The sequence below is a fragment of the Rhinoraja longicauda genome, chromosome 6 (genome assembly GCF_053455715.1).
Source record: "Rhinoraja longicauda isolate Sanriku21f chromosome 6, sRhiLon1.1, whole genome shotgun sequence".
Lineage (NCBI taxonomy): Eukaryota > Metazoa > Chordata > Chondrichthyes > Rajiformes > Arhynchobatidae > Rhinoraja > Rhinoraja longicauda.
The window spans coordinates 42,488,911-42,510,706 of record NC_135958.1 but is presented as its reverse complement, the minus strand read 5'-3'; the positions used below and the strand labels follow the sequence as shown (position 1 = coordinate 42,510,706).

The following is a 21,796-nucleotide window of genomic DNA, read 5'->3' as shown; positions in this document are numbered from 1 at the left end:
CAATATTGTATTGTACAATATTATACAACTGTAAAGCAGCAAACAGCTGGGAATCAGAAGTAGGGGTGCCAACTTTCTCACTCCCAAACACCCCCCCCGCGCCCCACGTGACCTCACCCAGCCAGCGGTCACGTGCTCCCGCTCCATCAATGGCGGCCGCCCGAGCCGGGAGACAGGTTGCATATGCAACCTCCATTAGGTGGCGCCCGGGCCTCTGGGCCTACAGTGTCCAGGCCTACAGTGGCCCCTGGGCCTACAGCGGCCTACAGTGTCCGGGCCTACAGTGTCCGGGCCTACAGTGGCCCCTGGGCCTACAGTGTCCGGGCCTACAACACCCCCCGGGCCTAATATGGGACAAGGGCGGTCCCGTACGGGACAAACCAATTTATCGCAAAATACGGGATGTCCCGGCTAATATGGGACAGTTGTCAACCCTACTCAGAAGACACTGCAAATACAGAAATCCCCACTTGTAAGATGTCAGTCGCTGAATAGTATCTCTGTCATCGCTACACATTTCATAGAAAATCTACTATAGTTTCATTTATCCTGGTGAAATTGCAATGTTAATATTTTTTAATTACATTTATTCCAGAATTTAAAAAATGTCGATTTATGCATTAACTTAACCACAGGTGAAGGTAATCAACACTAAAGTTCAAAATTATTTTTTGCAAACTCTATAAATATGTATTAGAAAGGAAAAGCGGTCGTAAAACAATAGTGTTTAAGTATGGTATGGTGGAGTTGTTAACCTAATATGCCAGATGTTGTTGTCTACCAGTGAATCTTAGATTAAGAAGTTGTTGCAGGAAATTACCGTCCTTGTATAAAATGCAGAGATAACTCTCCACCATAGCTAATGGTTATCCAAAGGTAATTGCAATTGATGTCAACTCCATTTATTCAACCTTATAGGTGTTTTAAGAGGTTAGAGATTTTCCTTTTTAATCAGATTGGGAGGAAACTGTGCCGTGGGTGTTCAATGCTGTGGTAGTTAACAAAAAAGGTATTTATTCACAAAATGCTGGAGTAACTCAGTCTGAAGAAGGGTCTCGACCCGAAACGTCACCCATTCCTTCTCTCCTGAGATGCTGCCTGACCCGCTGAGTTACTCCAGCATTTTTTGAATAAATACCTTCGATTTGTACCAGCATCTGCAGTTATTTTCTTATAGTTAACAAAAAAGGCAGAAAGCTATGTATTAAATATTTTTTGAAAGTTTATGTTCTTTGTTTTCCCATCAGGAATTGAGTATCAAAGGCCAACACTCCAAAACTCAGCGGAGAATGAGATCGACAGAGTTTCCTCAGAGAGTCTCCCACTGGAAGAGAGCCCCGAGCTCTACAGGAAAGGAACCACTCCCCCGGATCTCACTCCAGAACACAGTCCTGTGCCAAGCCACTCATCCATCTCACCGTCCACCTCGCCACCAAAGTACAGGGAAAAGGGCCCAAGGCTGGTCCGGCAGATGAACACGGAATGTGACCAACGGCAGGACATTCAGATGTTGCTGGAAGGGGGAAGGAGTGACTACCCACGATCTGCCAAGTGGAGTGAGAAGCAGCGGGCGGCCAATCGCAGCGGCGGAGGCAAAGGGGGCGGCAGCTCAAACACAACGTCACTCGTCGAGGAGATCAGGGTGAGGGGCAACGAATGCAAATACAACCACAGACTCACTGACAGAACGGCGACAGAGTCGCCAACACTCTCCTGGACATCCTACCGGTTGCACCATCACGACTCAAGTAAACAGTTGCATGAACAGGACGAAGAAAAACTTAGTAACTATGAAATGGAAATGAAGCCCCTGCAACGCATGGATTCCTATGTGCAAGACACATACTCAGAACAACACTACACTAACCTCAGCTCCAGAAACATGATGGAAGACTACCATCCAGACTTCCTCAGCTATGGAGTACAGAGGCTAAAGCAGCCCACAATGCAAAATAAAGAGAACTTTATACTTATGTCCCCCTCTGAGCCCAATGTGCAGAGGTTGGAGAACCTGAGAATGAATGTAAAGCTGGAGCCACGATCAAGACATGACATTAGTACATCACCAAACTCACAGTCAGTAAATATATCTCAGCCTGATGAAGAAACAATGGTTCAATATAAATCTAATTCAGTAAGTAACTTGCAAACTTACCAATGTGTGATAGAAATATATTTATATTCTACTGCTGACGTCTCCTGACCAGTGCACAAAAGCAGCTCCTGTCTATTTCAATAACTACCAATGGTGCAACTGTACTCCTGACACTCAAAGGTGTGTCTATCCAGAACCAGGGGCCACAGTTTCCAGAACCAGGGGCCACAATTTAAGAATAAGGGGTAGGCCATTTAGAACGGAGTTGAAGAAATACTTTTTCAATCAGAGAGTTGTGAAGCTGTGGAATTCTCTGCCTCAGAAGGCAGTGGAGGCCAATTCTCTGGATGCTTTCAAGAGAGAGTTAGATAGAGCTCTTAAGGATAGCGGAGTCAGGGGGTATGGGGAGAAGGCAGGAACGGGGTACTGATTGTGGATGATCAGCCATGATCACATTGAATGGTGGTGCTGGCTCGAAGGGCCGAACGGCATCCTCCTGCACCTATTGTCTATTGTCTATTGTCTATCTCATTATCCATTTTCACAGCACTGCCTCCCCTCACTTTAGAAAGCACCAGAAGGTAAAGATGACGTTGCGACTCATGCTGCCAGTTTTGTTTGCAGATCATGGCTCTTCAGAGTTATTGAGTTCAGCTGACTTATGGAAAATAAAATTTTACCAGTCATTTTAATGTAATGTAAATCAGTAGATTTAAAGATTTCATAGCACCTCATATTTCGCTTGGGACAGCACCTCATATTTGATTTGGGCAGTTTACAGCCCAGCGGTATGAACATTGACTTCTCCAACTTTAGATAGTTCCTCCGTCCCTCTCTTCTCCTCCCCCTTCCCAGTTCTCCCACTGTCTTCCTGTCTCCATCTATATCCTTTCTTTGCCCGCCACCCCTGACATCAGTCTGAAGAAGGGTCTCGACCCGAAACGTCACCCATTCCTTCTCTCCAAGATGCTGCCTGGCCTGCTGAGTTACTCCAGCATTTTGTGATACCTTAGATTTAAATGTAGGTTTCTTTTGGGATTAGTTGAGTTTAGTTTAGAGATACAGCGCAGAAACAGGCCCTTCGGCACACCGAGTTCGCACCGACCAGCGATCCCCGCACTTTAACACTATCCTACACACACTAGGGATAATTTTCCATTTGTACCAAGCCAATTAACCTACAGACCTGTGCGTCTTTGGAGTGTGGGAGGAACCCGAAGATCTCGGAGAAAACCCACGCGGGTCACGGGGAGAACGTACAAACTTCATATAGACAGCACCCGTAGTCACGATTGAATCAGGGTCTCTGACGCTGTAAGGCAGTAGCTCTATCGCCGAGCCATCCTTGTTTTGATCATTTGTTGCACAATACTACATTGTCAGCAACAAACAGCAATAATTCAATAAATGTGTGCACCTTGCACAGGTCAGGCACAATAATTATAAAATTAAATAAGTAACCCATTGTCTGCAAAAAGATCCAGATTGGCTGCAATATTCAGACCAAATTTGCTCTACACCGAACAAAATGGAAGGAACGAGTTACAACTGATAAATATATTACATTCGGATTGTTTATTTCTCTTGCTAATTTAAGAACATCCAGAGGAAATGAGGATAAGGCAGCAAAGCTGGAGATTAGCCATGATCTGATTGAAGGGCAGAGAGGATTCAAAGGGTCATTGGGTCACTCCTGTTACTACTTTCAATTTAAATGTAAATCAAATCTAAAGAAAAAACGGTATTGCTGCTAATAAATTGTCACACATTCTCTGGATAATAATAATGGGAAATGTTTCTTTTCAATTCATAAATAAGAATATTTAAGGACATAGTCAACCATAATTAATTAAATAAACAATTAATTTAATACAGAAACACAGGGACAACTAGAAGCCAAACCATTGACAAACAGACAAACAATGGCTTCAGGGCCATTTTGCTATTCAGTTGGATTTAGACTCAACTGTATTTTGAGTCTTTGCTTCATTTCTCATGCACACTTTATTTAAATCTACCAACCTTACGGTGGCATGGTGGCGCAGCGGTAGAGTTGCTGCCGTACAGCGCCAGAGACCCGGGTTTGATCCTGACTACGGGTGCTGTCTGTGCGGAGTTTGCACGTTCTCCCGGTGACCGTGTGGGTTTTCTCTGGGATCTCTGGTTTCCAACCACACTCCAAAGATGTGCAGGTTTGTAGGCTAATTGGTTTTGGTAAATCCTGTAAAATTGTCCCTAGTGTGTGTAGGATAGTGCTCGTGTACGGGGATGGCTGGTCGGCGCGGACTAGGTGGGCCGAAGGGCCTGTTTCCATGCTGCATCTCTAAACTAAACTAAACTTTCAAATAACTCAAATAATAAAATGAACCGATCGCAGAAGGATCTGTAGTCCCAGTAAACGGTTTAACAGTGAGACAAGTTGTAATGTAGTTGTAGCACACAGCCAAAATATATGTTATTAACCTAACAAGAATAATGCCATGGCAATTTATGTTGTGATATGTCCTATTTGTTTTATATGCAAGACACTTTTCCTTTCCTAAGAATCTTACTCTGCTTTCTTCAAACCCTAATCAGCAGACGATAAGAAATTTGATCAATACATATTCACAGAGTCCTAGAATGAGCTCATTGTTCCCACATACCGTTATAGTCAGCTGTTCAATTGATTCCTCAGTGCCATTTATGTGGCGCCTCTTTGCATACCCTGGGCATGTGGGCTTTAAATGATTTATGTACTGAAACACATCTCTCACCATGTAATACTTCACTTTTCTCTTATGCGCACCAGAGTGGATGACAACCTCCAATTTTTCATCGTTACACTCCATCCGTCTTCATCGCTCCTCTAATTACCTTGGGTGTGACCAACAAAGAATTTGTTCTTTGTTTTGTACACCCAAAGAATATGGTGAGACCACACCTGGAGTATTGTGTGCAGTTTTGGTCTCCTAATTTGAGGAAGGACGTCCTTGCTATTGAGGCAGTGCAGCATAGGTTCACCAGGTTAATCCCCGTGATGGCGGGACTGTCATCTGAGGAAAGATTGGAAAGACTGGGCTTGTATTCAGTGGAGTTTAGAAGGATGAGAGGGGATCTTATAGAGACATATAAAATTATAAAAGGACAGGACAAGCTAGATGCAGGAAAAACGTTCCCAATGTTGGGCGAGTCCAGAACCAGGGGACACAGTCTAAGAATAAAGGGGAGGCCACTTAAAACTGAGGTGAGAAAAAACTTTTTCACCCAGAAAGTTGTAAATTTGTAGAATTCTCTGCCACAGAGGGCAGTGGAGGCCAATTCGCTGGATGAATTTAAAAGAGAGTTAGATAGAGCTCTCGGAGCTAGTAGAATCAAGGGACATGGGGAGAGGGCAGGCACAGGTTACTGATTGTGGATGATCAGCCATGATCACGGTGAATGGCGGTGCTGGCTCGAGGGGCCAAATAGCCTCCTCCTGCACCTGTTTTCTATGTTTCAATGTTTCTAATTTCACTGTGACTCGTCACGTGACAATTCTGTATTCATTCATTCATTCATTCATTCATTCATTCATTCATTCGCCCTCCCAGTTTTATCATTGCAATTGTGTAAATTGGTCAAGCACTTAATCAGTGACCTTTTGAACTTTCCTATTGAGTCCATTTCTTCTCTCCTTTTTAGAAGTTCCAGATTTTTAACATCCCTCTGGCTGTGCAGAATTTATTTTAATTTCTCTAATATTTAGTCATTGTTTTCAGTTTATGAATCCTTCCAACCAGGTACATTCAATCTATGATTCATAATTACTAACCACCACCAGCAGCTGAAACAGATCCCCCTGATGGCTTAATCAAAGCCCCTCCAAATTATGAATATTTTCCTTTAGGCTTCCTTTCATTCTCTCTTCTCCAGGAGTACTCCTATATTTTCCAATCATAAAATTGATCTCTCTTATCTCTGTAAGCTTCCCACATGATCTCTCTACATAACCTGTCTAATTATTTTGCATAATTTGCAGTTAAAACCTAGCCGGTGATTTGGAAAGGTTTGCCATTAATATCTCTGCCCCGTATTTAATGGTGCAATTAACAAACCCAAGTATGTTTTCTTAATTGCTTTGTCAACTTGCTGTGCCATCTTGAGGAATTTAGAAAAAAGCTCCCCAAATTAGTTTAGTTTAGAGATACAGCACCAAAACAGGCCATTCGGCCCACGGAGTCCTCACCGACTCGCGATCCCCACACAATAACACTACCCTACACACACTAGAGACAACTTACGTTTATACCAAGCCAATTAACCTACAAACCTGTACGTCTTTGGAGCGTGGCAGGAAACCGAAGAGTGGTGAATCTGTGGAATTCTCTGCCACAGAAGGTAGTTGAGGCCAGTTCATTGGCTATATTTAAGAGGGAGTTAGATGTGGCCCTTGTGGCTAAAGGGATCAGGGGTTATGGAGAGAAGGCAGGTACGGGATACTGAGTTGGATGATCAGCCATGATCATATTGAATGGCGGTGCAGGCTCGAAGGGCCGAATGGCCTACTCCTGCACCTATTTTCTATGTTTCTATGTCTATGTTTCTATGTCTGAGAAAACCCACGCAGGTCACGGGGAGAACGTACAAAACTCTGTACAGACAGTACCCATAGCCAGGATTGAACCTGGGTCTCTGGCGCTGTAAGGCAGCAGGTCTACTGCCGTGCCACCGTGCATGTACATCATAGTAGTACCAGTTAGACTGCACTGCCAGGAGGTTACCCATTTCATTCCAAGGCCTTGCAAAGTTTGATAATATCTTGTTCACTTGTTCTATGTTCACTTTACTGTGTTGTAAAGTTTTGTATCATTGAGATACCCAGATCCACCATCAGTTTTATATATAACAGGATTATTTAATGACTCTTCACGGCCCTTATTTATATTATTAATTCCACCTTAAAACCTATTGCAACAGGCAAAGGCTGAAACAGACCAACAGCCTCTGGCTTTGGCACAAGGCCTATATATTTCATCCCGTTCAAGGTATAAAGATTGTCTTTGCAGCAATAAAGAAGTGCATTTCCCTGTTGTTGGAGGATCGCATAAGATGACCTAACTGTGGGATTTTAATTCCCATGAGAAGGCAGCTAAGACATTTTGGCAATCAGAATTCTACAGTCAGTTACATCTTCAATAGAAATAAAAACAGGGAGATGTAAAACAGGCCATGAATTTTATTGCATGCACTTAATACAACGATGTCTAATTGACACCTTTACCTCTAATAAAAACACAATGGACCGGAGTTTCTTATCCATAGGGCAGTACTGTGGTGCAGCGATAGAGCTGCTGCCTTACAGCGCCAGAGACCCTCATTCCATCCTGACCACGGGTGCTACCTGTACACAGTTTGTACGTTCTCCCTGTGACCACGTGGGTTTTCTCTGAGTGCTCCAGTTTCCTCCCACACTCCAAATACATGCAGGTTTATAAGTTAATTGGCTTCGGTAAAAGTGTAAATTGTCCCCAGTGTGTAGGATAGTGCTAGTGAACGGGGTGATCGCTGGTCAGCACGGACTCGATGGGCCAAAGGGCCTATTTCCACACTATATCTCTTATTAAAAAAAGATCATTTGACCAATGCAATCGAGAAGTCCATCTGAGAGAGAGTTTTTAATTTTGCTTGAGTGGAAGTGTAAAGTAGTGAGGATAAAACATGGAAGTAAATGCAGAAAGTACAATATAACCAATTGTATAAGATAACTAAATCTAATTAATAAACAATAGACAATAGGTGCAGGAGTGGGCCATTCGGCCCTTCGAGCCAGCACCGCCATTCACTGTGATCATGACCGATCATCCACAATCAGTACCCCGTTCCTGCCCTCTCCCCATACCCCTTGACTCCGCTATCTTTAAGAGCTCTATCTAACTTATGGTGTACCTCTCCTGCATTAGTGCAGAGTAAGTCATGAAATATGCCTGATGAAAAAAATAATATTACAGTTGCAGGGAAATTGATAGGTGTAATCAATTTATTGAAATCAGCTGTTCATATCCTGTAATGGATACATCACTTATTCATGTTAAGCACCAAGGAAGAGGGGAGGCATGTCTAATTATTAAGTCAATTCATATCCAAGCGTCAATATATTACAAGGTTTTTTTCCGCCCCACTGCAGTTCATTTTCAGAAGCACAACACCTCCAATCTGTTGAGCCATTAAATACAGGCGTGTGATTGGCTTTCTGGGTAGTTACCTAGCAACAGATTAAACCTTAAAGGCTCACTGGATTTCATTTGAAGTACCAGAAATGAACTGTGCTACCTGCAACTAAATAACACCACTTTGTATAGAAAATATTAATATACACTAATAACAAATCATTTTTCAAGAGTATATACGTAGCCAGCTCCCTTTACATCGCACGCTTGAAGGCCGGTGAAAATGGTCCATTTAATCCAGGATCAGGTTCAATATTTGGCATTAGGTGCTTAATCTAAATTCCTGCAGGACATTATAAATTATCTTTGGACTGTGCCTGCATAATGCAAACAGCTTTTAATCTCTTTAATACAGTGGAGCATGATATGCATAACTGCCTTGTTGTCACTGGCAAATGCAAAGGATAATTAAAAGCAGGATTCACGTTTTGGTCAGATAAGAATTTATATATTAGCCAGGTCAAGGGAGGGAAACAAAGGCTGTTGTCACACTAGAGATAATGTCATTTGAAGATTCCCATGCTCAGAAATACTAAAACACTGAAACATTTATCCTCATCTAAAATATAATGCACGATAAATATTGGTTGCAATTGTTAATTTCTCATGTAGATATTAATATTCTTCTACAATGGCATATTAATCCATCGTGCAGAAATCATTAAACATTCCTTATCCTCTCATTAAATTATTTTTATTTTCAGTTTAAAATTCTTTCTCTCCCATCAACCTGCTAGGGGTGACAATGTCAGTATCTGGGCCCACACACACACATACAACATTAAATGTTGAAAAGGACAAGTAAATATTTCGAGATTTTTTTTTCCCTGAAGAGAGATTCTCAGTTTGCTACTTAAGACAAATAACAGCATAGACTTTACTGGTAGACACAAAATGCTGGAGTAACTCAGCGGGTCAGGCAGCATCTCGGGTGAGAAGGAATGGGTGACGTTTCGGGTCGAGACCCTCCTTCAGACTGATGTCAGGGGAGGGGGCGGGACCACCCCGAAACGTCACCCATTCCTTCTCTCCCGAGATGCTGCCTGACCCGCTGAGTTACTCCAGCCTTTTGTGTCTACCTTCGATTTAGACCAGCATCTGCAGTTTCTTTCCTATGCATCATAGACTTTACAATGTACAACATGGTGCATGGAAGAGCTACACAACGTGCTGGAGTAACTCAGTGGGATAACCAGATGCTGTCTGTCCTGCTGAGTTACTCCAGCATTTTGTGTCTATCTTCGATGTAAACAAGCATCCGCAGTTCCTTCCTACACACATGTTGCATGAATCCACTTAGGTAGCAAAATAATTAGTGGAAAATGTGCTTTCCATGACATCATAACATTTAAAGATACACATAAACTAATTGAGTTATACACAGCACAAATTGTGGAAACAGGGTAGTTAACCAGCAGATGCTGGTTAAAATAAAAAGATACATAGTGTTAGAGTAACCCAGAGGATCAGGCAGCATCTCTGGAAAACTTGGACAGGTGACGTTTCACAGAGTGCTGGAGTAACCCAGAGGGTCAGGCAGCATCTCTGGAGAACATGGACAGGTGACGTTTCACAGAGTGCTGGAGTAACTCAGAGGGTCAGGCAGCATCTCTGGAAAACACGGATAGGTGATGTTTTGGCCCAGGATCTTTCTTCAGACTGATTGTGGTGGTGGGAGGAAGAGAGGACGGGCAGGACAAAGCCTGGCAAGTGATAGGTGGATGCAGGTGAGGATCTAGGCAGATGGTTCATCAAAAGCCAAGGATGGAAAGACTAAAGATGTGAGATGAGGACAGAAGTGAGTGTTACGAACAGTGAAACCAGAGGAACGAATGTAGGTGGAAGGGGTGGGGGAGAGGAGAAATGGATGCATGACCAGGTGGGGCACAGGAAAGAGTTGGGGGAGGGAATGAAGGGGACTTGGTAAGTTACCTAAATTTGGAGAATTCAATGTTCATACCATTGGGTTTTAAGCTACCTAAATAACTTGTGTGTTGCATCGTGTAAATACCCTGTCCTGTCATGTCTATGTTAGGTTTATTCATTCCCTCTATGATTATGTGGGATCTCCCCATATCCCAAACAACTGCTGATTGGTAGGTCCCAGCCATTGTCAGTTGTATAAGTATGTGGCAGAATCTTGAGAGAGTTGATGGGTTTCTGTTAAATGGTTCTACAAGTCTCTGATCCTCGAGTAGCTATCAGGCGTTATGAAATCTTACAAGGTGCAAATTAGCATATTTTTATTTCTCAAGGCCATAGTAATTACACTTGATAGAGTGGTAGTGAGCCATCTCCTGGAAGCATTAGAATCAGGTTGTAGAAATTACTCCCACAGAACTATTCTGCAGGGATTTCCAGGAGTTTCATTCAGCTGTGATAAAGAATTAGTAATATATTTCAAGTCATTTTGAAATCATTTGGAGCAGAACTTACAATTGGCGGCAGCCTGGTCCTGCTGTCTCACTTAATAATAATAATAATAATACATTTTATTCATATAGCGCTTTTCATATACTCAAAGACGCTTTACAGAGATTTTGAGAACATAGGGGAAATGAATAAATAGATAAATAAGCAAATAAATAAATGAACAGAGAAAGGAGACAGAAGGTGAGGTGACCTTCAGTGGTTGAAGGCAGTACTGAACAGGTGAGACTTCAGCGATGTTTTGAATGTGGTGAGTGTGGAGGAGTCTCTGACGGTTTGGGGTAGTGAGTTCCATAGGGTGGGAGCAGCGATGTAGAAAGCCCTGTCCCCCCAGGATCTGAGTTTAGTCCGGATGTGGGGGGATAGGAGATTGGCAGCGGCAGAGCGGAGGGTGCAGGTGGGAGTGTGCCTGTGGAGGAGGTCGGTCAGGTAGGATGGGGCCAGGTTATGGAGGGCTTTGTAGGTTATGAGGAGGATTTTGTACTGGATTCTCTGGGGGATGGGGAGCCAGTGGAGTTTATAAAGGACGGGGGTGATATGGTCACGGATCGAGGTGTGTGTGAGTAGACGGGCAGCGGAGTTTTGAATGTATTGAAGTTTATTGATGATTTTTGAGGGTGCGCCATAGAGGAGGCTGTTGCAGTAGTCCAGACGGGAGGTGATGAAGGCGTGGATGAGGGTTTCTGCAGCTGTGGAGGAGAGGGATGGACGGAGACGGGCAATGTTTTTGAGGTGGAAGAAGGCTGCCTTTGTGATGTGTTTGATGTGTTTGTCGAAGGAGAGGGTTTGATCAAGGATGATTCCAAGATTCCGGATGTGAGGTGAGGTGGATACTGGGAGACCATCAATGTTGAGGATGAAGTTTTGGGTGGATTTGGTGAGCATTTTTGGACCAATGATAATGATTTCAGATTTGTTGCAATTGAGTTTGAGGAAGTTTGATTGAAGCCAAGATTTTATTTCAGTAATGCAGTTTGTCAGTGTAGAGTGTGTGGTGGAGGAGATTGGCTTGGTGGAGATGAGGAGCTGGATATCATCGGCGAAGCAGTGGAAGTTGAGACCATGACGGCGGATTAATTGACCAAGGGGGAACAGGTAGAGGATGAAGAGGAGGGTGCCAAGGACTGAGCCTTGGGGGACACCTTGGGGGAGGGGAGCGGTGGGGGATTTACAGTTGTTAATGGAGATGAACTGGTGTCTGTCAGAGAGGTAAGATTTGAACCAGGATAGGGCTGTGCCGGTGATGTTAAGGGAGGTTTCAAGTCGGGTGAGGAGAATGGAGTGATTTATGGTGTCAAAGGCGGCGCTGAGGTCAAGTAGGATGAGGATGTTGAGGTTGCCAGCGTCGGAGGAGAGGAGAATGTCGTTTGTGATTTTGAGGAGCGCAGTTTCAGTACAGTGGTTTGAGCGGAATCCGGATTGGAAAGTTTCATACAGGTTATTGGTAGAGAGGTGGTATTTGAGTTGGGAAGCTACAGCACGTTCCAAAACTTTGGACAGAAAGGGTAGGTTGGAGATTGGTCTGAAGTTGTTTGGGGTGTCAGGGTTTAGACCAGGTTTTTTCAGAATGGGGGTGACAGCAGCGATTTTGAGGGATGGCGGGACGATGCCAGTGGACAGGGAGGAGTTTATTGTTGCAGTGATAAGTGGAGAGAGAGCAGGAAGGCAGGCCTTGACAAAGCTGGAGGGTCCAGAGAGCAGGTGGCAGTTTTTATTCCTGTGAAGAGGTCAGAGAGGTCGGTGGTGGAGATTGGGGAGAACTGAGGCTGACAGGATAAGGGGGGGCAGGTGGTTTGAGGGGGAGCAGGTGCGTTGGTGGTTAAGGTGCTGTAGATGTTGTCTATTTTGCTTTGGAAGAATGAAAGGAAAGTGGTGCATTTGTCAACTGTGAATGATTGGGAGATGGTGTCCAGGGGGCTGAGGAGTTTGTTTATTGTAGAGAAGAGTGTTTTTGGGTTTCCGGAGCCAGAGTGAATTATTTGAGAGTAGTAGGTGGAGTGGGCATGGGAGAGGGCATCTTTATAGTGCTGTATGTGGTCTTTGTAGGCTTGGGAGTGAATTGTGAGACCTGTTTTGTTGCGGAGTCTTTCAAGTTGGCGGGCATGAGTTTTCATCACGCGGAGTTCAGGGGTAAACCAGGGAGCAGAGTGGGTGAAGGAAACTGTTTTGGTTTTTATAGGTGCAAGCTGGTCGAGGCAGGAGGAGAGAGTGCGGTTGTAGTAGTCAGTGAGGTCAGAGGGGCTGTGGAGGTCAACGAAGGGAGAGGCGGACATTATTTCAGAGAGGGAGGATGAGAGCGAGGTAGGTGAAACAGAGTTCAGCTTGCGGAAGTTTATTTTGCGTTTTTGCTTTGGAGCTGGGGTGGGAATGTTGACAGACATGGTGATGGCTAAGTGATCAGAGAGGGTGGGGTCGGAGCCAGAGAGGTGATGTAGATTTAGTCCAGTGGAGCAGACAAGGTCCAGAATGTGCCCACGGTTATGGGTGGGAAAATTTACGTGTTGAGTGAGGTTAAAGCAGTTGAGTATTTCAGTGAAGTCAGCGGTTATTGTGGAGTCATGGGACTGGGAAATGTAGTTGAAGACACGTTAGTAAGTTGCTCCTGGTTACCTTATGCTGGTAGTGGTGGGAGTAAGGAGGCATCTATCCGGTCATGCAAAGTTTATTCCAGCGCTCCCTGTGTGCCTCATAGATTGCAGAAAGGAGATAACATTAGAAAAGGCCTCTGTTCTTCTTGTAGACAGGGCACAGTTGATGCACTCATGTTTCCGGTCTTTCTGACCCAAAGAATGTTGATATTTGAATTCTCCCCATATTCTGCCACTGCGATTCTACAACATGTGTCCATCAATAAATATCCAGGGAATGTACTTTGACTTTCTATCGTAAGTAGGGTTGCCAACTTCCTCACTCCCAAATAGGGGACAAAGGGTGACGTCACTGCCCCACGCCCCACGTGACCTCACCCAGCCAGTGGCCATGTGCTCCCGCTCCACCAATGGCGGCCGCCCGGGCAGGGAGGCGGGTTGCTACGCAACATCCGTTAGGCGGTGCCCGGGCCTATACTGTCTGGGACTACAGTGTCCGGGCCTACAGTGTCCGGGCCTACAGTGTCCGGGCCTACAGTGTCCGGACCTACAGTGTCCGGACCTACAGTGCCATCCAGGCTTAATACGGGACAAGGGCAGTCTTGTCCTTATTAGTTGATGCTTCAAGGTTGTCTTGCTAATGTGAACACAGACTAAACCTTAATAACTTAAAAAAAGATTTGCTTTTGTACACTGGAGCAACAATTCACAAAGTGAAAAATTGTAATGATTCATGATCAATAACTATATTCTAGCTTCGGGTCGAGACCCTTCTTCAGACTGAAGAAGGGTCTTGACCCGAAACGTCACCCATTCTTTCTCTCCTGAGATGCTGCCTGACCTGCTGAGTTGCTCCAGCTTTTTGTGAATAAATACCTTCGATTTGTACCAGCATCTGCAGGTATTTTCTTACACTATATTCTAGCTTGATTTTTTGGACAGAATTTCAAAATGTTAGTAGGCTAAGAGGCACTTCATATTTTTCACTAAAAACAAAACATCATAATTCCAGTATCGTAGACACTTTTGCCATTTGTGAAATAAATTTGGTAAGCACTCACCAATCCAAGTACGCTTTCAAGATACTTCGTGATAAGGGAGAGTGAAATCTCTTCCAGGTTTTCTTCACAATTTTTTAGTCGTGGTTTCTACACAATTAATGATTCAGGGATGGGATCACATGGCCAGGAGACTTGAAACACTAAATATTATGAAATCACTCCAATTATGTAAGTTATTATGAATTATATTAACACATTTTACATTAATTTCAATGGTCCTTTGATTTGTTTTCATGTAAATACTTTTGTTTAAACGGTGACTATTACGAACAGAATGTTGAGCTCAAGTCTGTGTGTACAGACAAATTCCATCTTTTGGAAATGTTAATTTAATTATGGGATAACAGGTGAAGATGAACTATTTAGGAAATTATGATTCATAATAATTAACATCTTTAAATAATAATTTAGATAAAGTTCCTTTTGAAAAGAGAGAAAATATGTCAGGTATGTATTTGTGAGATTTGCTGTGGGCACATAATATTAATGACTTGTAAATCTTGTCTCTTTTGTCTTTTAGGGCTCCAACCCCATTCTGGTTGCTATGGTGATTTTGCTAAACATTGGTGTCGCCATTTTGTTTATCCACTTTTTTATTTGAATGCCTATTTGTCAATGAACTGTGTAAAAGAAAACTGATGTACTTCAATATGAAAAAGTCTGAGAACGTGGTCAAGTTCTTCACATTTTGCCTTTCCTAGATATCAATACTGGATTTTAGTCAAAGTTAATGGCATAAATAAAATAGCTCTGTGGCATGACAGAATGGTAAAATATGCTTCCCCATCACTTCAATGATTTAATATGCATTGTTTGAAGAGAAGAACTGTAGACAACCTAGCCCGAAGGTAACATTATCTTAGTTTTGGCATCAAGAAATGAAAAGACCATTTGGTTATCCTTGAGGATTTACTCTGAATGTACTCAAGATGCTGTAGTTTACTGTATTTTTTGTTGGTCTACTCAAGTCAATTTTCAAAACTATAATGTTCTATTGTTTATTGTTGTGGATACATTCATAATATTTTGATTAAAATGAGCTGAAGACAGTAATTATACCATATTAATCAACTCATTAGGTTCTATTACAAGCCGATACAATTATTTGATAATTTTTAATCAGTTCCTTTTTTTTAGAAAAGAAGACTCCTGTACTTGAAAGGTGAGAGAGGATGTATTCGTTTTTTGATTAACAGTAGTATTACTGCACCAAAACAAAAATCAGAATCTGCAAATGGCTGTTTAGTTCTTTCCAAGGATGTGAAAGAAGAAATGTTCATGATTCAAATGAAAACTTTTCTATAATTCTATTTTGTAATATTCAATATTTTAAATTTTAATGGAAATAATTTTCCTGACATGAAAATGTACACATCTTAGAAAGTCACAAAAAAACAATTCAGCACTTAAGGAGTTAATTCTGAGTTCAAGAATTTGTGCCTTTTGCATCTGATTTTTAACAGATATATTTTCTCAATTGTTTTTCATGGTCCTTCAGTATGGGACTGCTTCCAAAGCTGTAACTGACATGAAATGTTGAAAAGATTTAAAAAAAAACACTTGTAAATAGCAGGCAACTGTGGAATTAAGAAGGTCTAACTTTGACTTTGAGATAGAGATTTGATAATTAAGGAATTTAATGTCGGTAGTCAAACTAAAAAAGGAAATTGCTATAAATATGCATCTTTAATGAATATCAATCCTATTGAAATTACCTAATCCCAGCTAGTTATCAAATATTGACATCAGTCCACGTTAAGGATTTATAAATTATTAACAATTAGGTATTATTTTGATCCTAATAATAATAATTTACGAAGACATGAGCATTGTAATGATTTGTTCAAACAACGATATTTTCTGAAATCTAAATCTTGTCAATAGCTTAAGCCTAAACATGATAGAGATGATAACACTATCTTGTCAAGAGAAATTCAGCTGCATCTCCTCGCCTTCATCTTCATACAGTATCAGTCATCACTCCACAAGCAACCCATTTTAATGCCTGAAACTGTCATGTAAGTTTTACACAGAAATTAACAGATTTTACCAATTGACTACAATTAAGATTTCAGCTGTGAACACAATGAAGGGAACACGTAATCAGAACAAGAAAGGGACTTCCCCTTGACTACCACTTGTAAAGTCTTGTGAAGATCCTGAAATGCTTCTGTGCTGTGTTGCCTGGTGCAAAGCAGGCAAACACAACAGCCATCAGCACATAAATAGCAATAAGGTCAATAACGGACTCATTTATATGATTTGGAAGATAATGGTGGCCAGGAAAGCAGGAGTATTCCCATGCCCCTTCCCAAATGATCCCATGGGATCTCTTATGTCCACCAGTGTAAACAAAGGCCTGCCTAACATGGTGCCCTAAAGCACCAGCAGCAAAAATACAGCCACTGCTTACTGTATGTGCTCATTTTTGTTTTGAATCCCTCCAAAATTAAAGCTACCACAAACAAGGAACTAAATAACAGGTTATTTTTTCATAGTCTCTCAATATTTAAGATGCATGCCTTTGCATGGGCCTTGGTTCATATGTGTCAACCAAATATTTTGAGATCACTAATAAGCAAATAAGAATTTAGATGAAATCCATTATCAAAAAGGACTTTTAATTGTATGGACATACTATCATTTATTGACACAAAATTAGGCATGGCATAATTTTTATACACTTCACAAATAAGTAAAATGCATAATTTTTTCAATGCAAATCTTGCTTGCTTAAACCCATTGTGTTCATTTGGCAGTCATTTTACATCCACAGGAAAAAGAACAATACAAGTATGATTTCCTTTGGCCACAAGCCCCATTTTAAAAGGCTTCCCTAACAACTATCTTATTAATGAATCCTAATTATCACCATTGGAAATATCTTATCAGTAAGTGTGATGCGAAATTGATATTGTAACAAATTTACTAATAAAAAATAACAATCTGGCAAGCCTACAAATCTTGTCAACAATTTCCCCATGCAAATATGTTTAATCAATAAAAACTAAGATTTTAGCAACGTCAGAGCCATTTTAAGTTGTCCTTGTCCAAAGAATTCTATTCTCCAAGCTGGCTGGCCACTCCATTTCACACTGATCGCATTTTTCAGCAAAAATACAGGGCTAGCATCTTACATTCGCACACAGAAGCACTTACAAGTGCTTTTTAAACAAAGCTTGGAAAACTTGACGTAATATTGTGGTAAAATACTCCACCCCTTGACTGCAAAGGTGAACAAAAAAGATAAAACCAAATAGAATGTGCCCATCGTTTACAAGTGGTCCTTATGCGACTTGTATTTTTATAATGTCTTCCTATTTTTAATTACGTGCAATTTACATAAATCAATGAACCAAGATAACATAAAATTTCACACAAAAGTAATGTGACACATTTTGTGAAATATGTGTTCTGCATGCAATGATTCTTGAATCTGGAAAACCCCTTTGAAAGTCCAACGTTGTGTTCAACGAGTTCTTTGATTTAATTTTCTGTTGCATCTGCAAATATCGCAGGCTGTGATCTATTATTCAATCCACATAATGCTCACGCGCTAGTCACACACATAAATGTTTCTTCTTTTAACATCAAGCGATTTTAAATGTAAACCAACATTGGTACACAGAACAGACCACCTTAATCCTTCAATAAATTAACAGAGGTACTGTGTAAGATTTCAATTTAACTACGTTGAGATGAAAATGCTTGTTTTGTAAATGTTTTATATCATTTTGACACACACATATACGTAAACAACAAACCAGTAATAAAACCTCGTGAACCATATGAGCGATTCTCACTTGCAAAATGTAGGTATTCAGTCTGAAGAAGGATCCTGACCTGAAATGTCACCTCCCCATGTTCTTCAGAGATGCTGCCTCACCCACTGAGTTATTCCAGCACAGTGTATTTTTTAGAAAAACCAGCATCTGTAGTTCCTTGTTTCTAGATTATTTAGTGTTACACAAAGTCCAGTCTTGAATGCATATTGACTTTTTGCTGCTAATAATCCTTTTGAATGAAACTCCCATGTATTTGACAGCATTAACCCATAAATTACCCATTTCCAAAAATATATTAACCAAGAAAATGGGGTTGGCTCATTTATAGTGCCTTGTGTTCTGCCCTAATGCCAAAATGGGCAATACTAAAGAAATGTTAAACTGAGGCATGATTATTTTGAGCCAACGTTATCATGGACTTCACACACTTGAAGGAGTTACAGGCTGATTTGCACTTTCATCATTGGTGGCTGTTCCCAAAATTATTGGTTGCCATCATGTTTCACATTGCCTGGTAGAAAGTGAGAGAACCCTCTCCAAGGAAGGATTGGGGAGAGAGACAGGGAATGGCAGAGAGCAGAGGGAGGGGCGAAAGTAGAGGGGGGGGGGGAGGGTATCAGGATGCTGGGGATAATCGATGGTGGATGAGGGGAGAAATTAGGTCAGGGTTAAATGGCAAGTGTGCAGTAATAAGGCCCCACACACCATGGAACAGAATGTAATGCACAAATCATTTGCCCCTTGAAACACATTGCTTTTCTGTTCATCTCAACTCTACTTGTTCACCCATTCCCTCAAATTCTTCAGAAATGATTCATTAATCAATCTGTATTGGATGTTTCTCTACCTTTCCTGGGTTTTCTTGGGATAAAGAATTCTAATTATGTAGCCCTTTATTTAGTCACAAAGACCGTCTGATCATATATTTTCTCTGTGGCTCATAAATGCCTCTTTATCTTCTGGCCTTGCCAACTCACAATTCATTGGAGCACACTGCTCTTCTGTGAAACGAACTAGATACATGAACAATGCTATTTTATGTCATTTTTAGCATTTGGGAGCAAAATATATTCCTATATTAGAAGTTTTGAGAAAAGACAACATTTGCAAATGTGTTTGCCATTTTTAAAGGTTTTTGCAATAACTGTTATTGTAAAGTTTCCAGACTAAAAATGAAGTAATAAGTTATAGATGGTTATTGTCTTTGGAGTTCACAGAGAAAGGGAAAGTCTTTGGTTAAAGATGAATTTTCATTCTGATGTTTTAATCTGCTAGAATCCCAGCCATGTTTAAAAAACAGGGGAATTATAAATGTTTAATGGTTGCGTTAGTCTTGATCAGAAAGTGCTGCCCACCAGCTAATGAATGACTTGACAAGGTGCATCAGCAAGTTGAATGGCATATGGGCTGTAGGACACAATACTGTATGCACTCGGGTAATCACCGATTCACACAGACACTTATCCTGGTGAAATGGCATGCAATTCTGAAGTGGTTGCTATCAATAAGATCCAAAAATATATATATAAATTACACAATTAACTTAACGAACAGCAGTAATAGATTAAGATGATTTAAAATGCCAAGAATTTGATAAATTGAGGCCATCTCATATAAGTGCAACGTTAGCAACATACTAGTAGCTCTTTTTTTCCAAATATATTTAGTGCAGTCTTTGACTTCCTTTCAATGTTTCATTTGGTTCAGCAGCATAACCAAGTATGAGTCTCACACCTGTCACTCCCTCTTCTCCCCTCTCCCATCGGGCAAGAGGTACAGAAGTGTGAAAACACACACCTCCAGATTCAGGGACAGTTTCTTCCCAGCTGTTTTCAGGCAAACGAACCATCCTATCACTGAGTAGAGAGCGGTCCTAATCTACCATCTACCTCATGGGAGAACTTCAGACTATCTTTAATCAGACTATCTTTACTGGACTTTACCTTGCACTAAATATTATCCCCTTTATCCTGTATCTGTACACTGTGGACAGACGGCATGATTGTAATCATGTGGACGGCATGTAATCACTGTGGACGGCATGATTGTAATCATGTGGACGGCATGATTGTAATCATGTGGACGGCATGTAATCACTGTGGACGGCATGATTGTAATCATGTATAGGCTTTTTGCTGACTGGATAACACGCAACAAAAATGCCTTTCACTGTACCTCGCTCGGTACACATGACGATAATAAACTCTACTAAACTAAACGAGTTGCATCATGTCCATTAAATAAATTCATCATATAATGCGTGATGTCCCCAATAAATAAAACAAAATATATTGATGCTATTTCAAAATCATTAAAGTAATCTGGAAAATATTGAGCAATAATTTCTTCAGTTGAAATAAACTGATTGAGTGTCACATATTCCGGTTTGCCGCGATGCAAAAGTATCGAGACACAATGAACTACAGATGCTGGTTTACAAAAGAAGTGCTGGAGTAACTCAACGGGTCAGGCAGCATCTTTGGAGAATATGGATAGGTTTCATTTTGGGTCAGGTCTGAAGAAGGGTAATGACCCAAAACGGTATCTATCCAAGTCCTCCAGGGTTAGACCGCGTTTGGAGTATTACATGCACTTCTGGACACACTATTATAGGAAGGGAGTGGAGGCTTTGGAAAGCATGCTGATGAGGGGTTAGGCCTGGATTAGGGGGTATGAGCGGCAGGGAGCTGCTGGACAGACTTAGAGTGGTTTATCTGGGACATCAGAGGTGCAGGGAGTTCTGATAGAAATATATAAAATGATGAGAGGCATAGATAGGGTAGACAGTTACAACCTTTTTCCCCACAATGGAAAAAATCAAATACTAGAGGACATAGCTTTAAGATGAGGGGGGCAAAGTTTAAAGATGTGCAAGGTAGGTTTTTTTACACAGAGGGTGGAGAGTGCCTGCAATGTGCTGCCAGGGATGGTGGTTGAGGCAGATACGATAGTGGCATTTAAGAAACTTTGGAGAGGCACATGGAGGGAATGGAGGGAAATGGATTATATGCAGGCTGATAAGAGTTGATCGTGTGTTCGGAAAGTTTGGAACAGACATTGTGGGCTGAAGGGCCTGTTCATGTGTGTTCTGTGTTCTCCAGAGATGTTGCCTGACCATGCAAAGGTATGTGGCTTTGAAAGCAGTGTAGATGAAAAGATAAAATTACAAAGTAGCATTAATAAATCGAGAAAGTGTGATGAACCGTAACATATCTTAGAGCCTAATGAAATACTGGGCTTTCTATCTGGAGTCCCAGGGCATATTGTGGATTTCAAGGTAACAAAATGTGAGGTTGTTTGCTTTGGATTGAAAAAGGATAGAACAGGAGATGGTTATCAATTTGAAATGGTTATCAGAGTGAAGTAGTGGAGGGTCAATGAGACAGTTGGGTCCATCTATAAAACATTTATGAGATAGTGCAGAAAATAATCACAAAGCCAAACAAAATGGTGGTCTTTCTACCTGAAGGGCATATGTGGATATACATGTAGAAACCTCGGTCAGACCACACACATAGACTAGAGAGCACCACACACATAGAGTAGTGAGCACCACACACATAGACTAGAGAGCACCACACACATAGAGTACAGAGAGCACCACACACATAGAGTAGAGAGCGCCACACACATAGAGTACAGAGAGCAT

The 21,796-nt window shown here is 41.5% G+C and overlaps 1 protein-coding gene across 3 annotated transcripts in view; it reads left to right on the top strand.

The window, feature by feature from the left end:
• Positions 1–16,118, top strand: part of jph3b (junctophilin 3b) — a 154,230-nt gene extending 138,112 nt beyond the window's left edge. For all 3 annotated transcript variants that reach the window (XM_078400870.1, XM_078400869.1, XM_078400868.1), the window contains 2 exons: positions 1,248–2,134; positions 14,883–16,118. In XM_078400870.1, coding sequence (XP_078256996.1) covers positions 1,248–2,134; positions 14,883–14,963 — 968 coding nt within the window. In that variant the 3' untranslated portion in view covers positions 14,964–16,118. The remainder of the gene's footprint in view (positions 1–1,247; positions 2,135–14,882) is intronic.
• Positions 16,119–21,796: the final 5,678 nt, after the last annotated feature.